The sequence below is a fragment of the Carlito syrichta genome, unplaced genomic scaffold, assembly GCF_000164805.1.
Source record: "Carlito syrichta isolate Samal-C Ts95f unplaced genomic scaffold, Tarsius_syrichta-2.0.1 Scaffold314837, whole genome shotgun sequence".
Lineage (NCBI taxonomy): Eukaryota > Metazoa > Chordata > Mammalia > Primates > Tarsiidae > Carlito > Carlito syrichta.
The window spans coordinates 1,002,281-1,008,280 of record NW_007258933.1 but is presented as its reverse complement, the minus strand read 5'-3'; the positions used below and the strand labels follow the sequence as shown (position 1 = coordinate 1,008,280).

The following is a 6,000-nucleotide window of genomic DNA, read 5'->3' as shown; positions in this document are numbered from 1 at the left end:
CAGTCTGGACAACATTGCAAGATGCCCATCTCTTAAAAAAAAAAATGGAAGAAAGAAATAAAATAAAATAAAATAAAATAAACCTGAGCTCAAAGGCTTGCTTTGAACCTTGCTAGCTGGTGATCTGTTACCTGTCCACATCTCAAGTTTCCTCATCTGTAGAATGGGGATAACACTGCCTTCTTCACATAACCTGTTTTGAAGATTTGAAAGAATGGCTGTAACATACCTAGCTCAGTGCCGGATACATGTCAGTGCTCCTGAGTGAGAGCTGTGATTTGATGCACACAACTGCCAGACATTTGGGTTTGTATAGAGAATGCTCCCTCTGGATGCTTTGCACCAGGGGGACCCCTTGTACATGTGGCTTGCACACTGACCCATTGCCTGGAAACTGTGTCCCGCTGGTCTCATGCACAGCTGCACCCAGTGGCCACCTCGTGTGTTTCTCTACTGTCCCCCTTCATCGATGCATGACTCATTGCTTCATTCATGTCTCCATGTGTGCGTAGAAACCTAGGCAAGCAGCCATTCCTAGGGACATTGCAGGACAACCTCATTGAGATGGACATTCTCGGCGCCTCCCGCCATGATGGGGCTTACGGTGACGGGTAGGTGACGTCCCCATGCTCTTCCCTGTGTGTGTTCTCCCTGTGGCTCCTGCACGTGCATGCAGACCCTGAGACCGTTCCCTGGGATCCCCTGAGGAAGGTGATCCCTGTGGCATGCTCACCCCCAAGTCCATGTTTGACTTGCAACAGTCCCTCCTTGGAATTCCCTGTCCCTCAGCATATTAACAGCAGTCTTGTTAATATGAGTTCTCAGCATCTCATTGGCTGCATTTGCCATTCTGAAAACCATCTCATATAGCATTTTTTTGACACAACACAGGCCCTGTGTTGGATGTATTCTGGCCCTGAGTGTGTATTCTGTGGCCTGAGGCATCCTGTACCCCAACAGAGGTGGGTTTACACTAAGACTTCCCGAGGCATACAGTGCAACAGATGCACCCCATTTCTCAGGCTGTGTGCAATCCTCCCATGGCCATGGTTAAAGTCAAGCTGTGTAGGAGTTCCTAACACCTGGCTTGGCCACAGCCATGTGCTGTGACAGGGTTCTGCTGCCCTCAAGACTGTAGTCAGGCTGTGGGGTGCACTTGCCCATCTCTCTTCCCGTGGCTTTCACCTGAGTTTGGATGGCAGCAGTCTGGCTTCTGAGCAGAGTGCTTTGAAGGCATTTGCCACCGTTGGCTATGTGACAGTCACTGGAGACTCCTGGCCATGGCAGAACTAGTTTCTTGGCTTCAACACCAATAAAATCCCCTTTAAAAGGAAGGGTATTCCAATCCTCAACCGAGACACACTGGCAACATACATACTGTTGGGGGCAGAATAGAATTTTAGACACTTTCCAAGTTACTATAATAATTTTAGAGAACAGGTAGTTTTTTCCCTAAGAAGCAGCAGCCGGGCCCCATCTGTTCCCAGGTAAAGGATCTCAACGCCAGCCTTCTGTTGAGTTGGTAACACCTTCTGCCTTGCCTTGGGCGGGTCTTCCTGCGGGTAGGACCGCCCCATCCATGTTCCGTGGAAATGTGTGTGTGTTCCCTGTCCTGTGGTCTGGTCCGTGGTTCTCCTTTCTCCCGTCTTCCCATCTTCTCTGTGGTGACTCTCTCTCTCCAGGCTCCTCTGCATGCTTCTTCTACTGCTGCCTCTGTCTACCAGGTCTGTCTGGTGCCTGGTCTGCGGGCAGTCCCTGATGCCCTCGGGCTTCTCTCCCTCCACAGGCATTTTCTCTTCAAGCCTGGAGGCACCTCCCCGCTCTTCTGCACCACATCGCCAGGGTACCCACTGACATCCAGCACGGTGTACTCCCCTCCGCCACGACCCCTGCCCCGCAGCACCTTCGCCCGGCCAGCCTTCAACCTCAAGAAGCCCTCCAAGTACTGCAACTGGAAGTGCGCGGCCCTGAGCGCTATTGTTATCTCCGCCACACTGGTCATCTTGTTGGCCTACTTTGTGGGTAAGCACCTTCTCACCCCAGCTTCCCTCCACTCCCCTGGGGCCCCGAGGGCAGCAACCAAGACACTCTGGGCATGGAAGGCTCCTCGCCAGTGTGGTGGGCAAAGTGTGCAGGGTGAGCCTAGCAGCACCAGATGACCTACACCCCACACCGTCAGGGCCAGCTCTCTGGGCACTCCTACCTCCGCTCTGCACTTATACCAGGAGGGACACTGAGCTTCTGTCTGCTCTTGTGTTGGGTGCCTGGCATTGAGGCATAAGTACCCAGCAAGACCAGCCTTTGAGGTGATGATCTATGGCACAAGTGTCGTAGAGTGGAGACACTACAAATGAAACGACATGTTGGGAGCAAGCAGCCTCCTCCGTTGGCGTCACATGACTGAAGTGAGGAAGGAAGGAGGTGGAATGCCCTGGACTTGGAGGGAGACTGCCAGGAAAGCATGTCTGAAGGTAAAAGTCTGGCAAGGCAGTTTGAGGGTATTGTGAGAACCAGGGCCCAGGGCTAAACCCAGGGAAATTCCAGAGGAGGAGCATCAGGTCCCAGGGGAAACAAGGAGCTGGCGAGGGGAAACACTGATACAGAGCAGCACTCGCTGACCCCGGGTCATGAACTTGGACGTGAGGAGCTTCTCCTGACCCACTGCCTTGCTGCAACATCATGGCTCCCCCATGCAATCTGTTGGTATATTTCTATCACAGTCTGGGTTTCTACTCCTGACCCATCTTGGGTCTTCTCCCAGGAAAGATATGACTATGAAGAGCTCTGTGGGCATTGAGTAGCATGTGCTGCCTCTGTGTACGTCAGCCTTTTAGAAACAGCATCACAACAGAAGTTGGCTTAATTAACCCTTGATGTCCTATCCAGCCATCAAATTCTGTAATTCTAAGAATCTCAAACCAGATTGAGAAGGCCTTGAACCCATGCTAAGGAATTCTGAGATAATTTTATAAGCAAAGTGAGCTTTTTCAGTACAAGCCCAGTAAATAGAAAGAGAGCTCATTGGCAGAGGCAAGGAGGATGGAATGCTACCCATTATGAAAGAGAACTTTGCAACAAATAAAGTCATCAGGTTGAAAAGGGGCTGTCTTCAGAGGTAGTAAGTGTTGTCCCTAGGAATATTTAACAGAGAATGGGCCACCACGTGTTCGAGAGGTGGAGAAGGGGCTCAAACATGGCTAGGGTTTGCGTGGCTAGAGTTTGGGTGACATAAGCTGGAAAGTCACTTCCCTCTCAAGAATCTCAAAAGTCATAAAAACAAGTAGTCAGGAAGATGACAATCCTGCAAGCAGGGAGGTCTCCTTAAGTATCTTGAGCTATAATCAGCCTCCTCTGGTATGTCAGGTCTCTTTTCCCCTTGTGAATATAGGCTTAGAGAACTTCATGGCTCCAAAGCCAGGGGGCATACATGTTTCATCTCCTCTTCTGTCTGATTTGTTAGTTGTTGCTGCCTAGAAAGCTGTGTTGAGAAGGATCATGAGGCTACATTTAGCCTCAATGTAAAAGAGGCTCTGTGATTGGCTACTGATGCCTGTCATGGTCACAGGGACAGAGAATATTGATGACATATCAGGTAATTGCCATTCCTGCTGTGTGTCATTGGATAAAAGGGGAAAACTGGGAAAGGTCAGGGTCTACCCAGGCTCTGTGAGAGGAGCTTCACTGACAAAGATTGGGTTACAGAGGAGGGTTCTGTGGTTCCATGTACAGTTACTTGGCATCAATGTTTCTTTTGGCACCAATCCTGTATCCCCACGAACCACTGGCACAGCTCTTGCTTTTGACTAACATTATTATATTTCCAAAGTGAACAGGCTTTTGGATGTTTAGTGTCACTGTTCAAAAGTCAAGTAGTTTGTTACATTTAGACATTCATTTGTCTTGCATTGATGTCTTAAAGTTTACACTGTGTAGCCTAATTCAGTGAGAAAGACTCAATCTTTACATGATTAATTAAATCCTCTCCTGTTTTCCATCCCATGGGCTTTTACTCTTACGTTAATAAGAATACATGGTCAATCTTCAGCTGTCTAAAGACAGGGGCTACTGTGGAAAGTAGTGAGCTCCTTGTCATATGAGGGGTACAAATGAAGCTCAGGGACCATGTAGCAAGCATGAGGTTCAAGCACTACCTGAGGGTTTTCTCTGGGTGACCTTTAGTTTTCCTTCCAACATTGACAGTCTTTGAATCTATGGTTTTGTGTACTTTATTTTTCATTCAGCAAATCACACAGAGTACCTGCTTTGAGGCATTTTGCTAAGTGTTAGAGTCTAGGATATGGTGCCTATCCTTGAGGTATTCGTAGCCTAAAAGGGGAGATTGCTATGTTAGCAGGCAAATCTAAAACAGGGATTGATTTACACAGTGGCTTGGGGTCTGTGGGAATTGTATCCCCAGTCAAGAGGACAAGGGAAGGCTTCCTGGGAAAGGTGATGTTTGAGCTGAATTTTAAAGTAGACATTAGCTAGAAGTAGACATACAAAAAGGGTGTTTCAAAGCAAGGCAACTTTCAAAGACTTGAAAGAAGGTGATGTGGTGGCAAAGAAATGCTCTGTGTTTGAAGCATCTGAGGAATATGGGGTGCATTGTGGGAGCTCAGACAGAAGTGTTATGTCAGATCATGAAGACCAACTTGGAGGACAAGTGGAAGACCCTGTTGAATGGGCAATTGGGAAGCCATTGGATGGTTTTAAGCAGTGGTGGGATATGGTCAGATTTGCATTTTAGAAAGGGAAGAGAAGAGGAAGGGAAGAGTAGAAGCACACCTGTTGGGAAACTATTGCACTTGAACCAGTCAGGAAAAGCTGACGGCTTCAACTATGACAGTGGCAGTGTAGATGGGGTTGGTGGGGGAGATAGATCTAAAGTCAATTTAGGAGAATTGGTGTCTCACCTCAGGAGCGGTCAGTTCATTGATAGCGTGTCCTTGCCAAGATAAATGCATCCTTCTGATAAACTTCTATATGTGTAGAAACATTTAGATTGGACTCGGAGTTCATCTCCAAGGATCAGGTCAGAGAGGCAAGCCTGGGTGTTCCCTTTGTACCTGGAGACTCAGCAAGTCAGAGCCCTGGACCCCATTCCTGCACCGCCACACAGCGGCTATTCACCCCTGGGCAACTCACTTGTCTTTCTGACTTCTAATTTTCTCATCTAGAAAACAGGTACGGCCCATTTCTCAGAAGGATGCTTGTGAGCTTGGAGGAAGCTAACGCAGGTGTGCAGACCATTCCACACCTTGCTTCAAGGACCAGGGGTAGCCACCTCATTGCTTGGTTTCCTCCAGCTGCTGAGGGCATGGGATGAACATCTTGTTGCTTGGCCATAATTACAGGCTGTGATGACTAACTTGCAAGGAACTATCAATTATTAAAAATCAAATTAATTGTCTCAGCTGAGCATAAATATCCCTAACAAAGACTCTTTTCCAGCAGACCAACCAATCTAATCAACAGGCAAAAGCACAGATATTTAATTAGATTTTTGATGAAAAATTATGTTTAATTTCAAGTATAATCAATTATTAATTACTGTAATGAGTGAGTCTGACTGAGTTTACTAATTAACTCATTTAAAAATTATGAATAACCTTTTCATTTGTAATTATTTTCTACATCCTATCAAGTTCCAGATAAGAATTGCATCACCTCACCAGCAGAGGGGGAGGCAGAAACAGGGTAGGAAGGAATTTTTCTGTTGGTAGTGTCTGCCCAGGGCTGCCGTGTCTGGATGGTCATCCTGATGAATCCATTTGTCGTTCAGTGTCTTTGTTGGAAAGTTTCTTGAGAAGTGTGTGCAGCCAGTGACCTTCCCCTTACAGATACATTCACAGGTGTTTTCATGGGAAAGGAGAGAAATTGGAGTTAGCACTTCCCATTCACCAAGACTGCAGCACCAGAGCCTCGCCTTTGAGCCATCATGCCCTCCCCTGGGAGAGTTACTTGGCTGCTGTCACCTGACATGGGAAACTGGGGAGCATC

General features: G+C 47.6%; 1 protein-coding gene across 1 annotated transcript in view; it reads left to right on the top strand.

Moving 5' to 3' along the window:
• The first annotated feature begins 241 nt into the window (after window positions 1-241).
• TENM4 (teneurin transmembrane protein 4) overlaps window positions 242-6,000 on the top strand; it is a 231,963-nt gene continuing 226,204 nt past the window's right edge. The window contains exons 1-2 of the mRNA XM_008072062.1: window positions 242-611; window positions 1,787-2,022. Of these exons, the coding sequence (XP_008070253.1) occupies window positions 493-611; window positions 1,787-2,022 (355 nt within the window). The 5' untranslated portion in view covers window positions 242-492. The remainder of the gene's footprint in view (window positions 612-1,786; window positions 2,023-6,000) is intronic.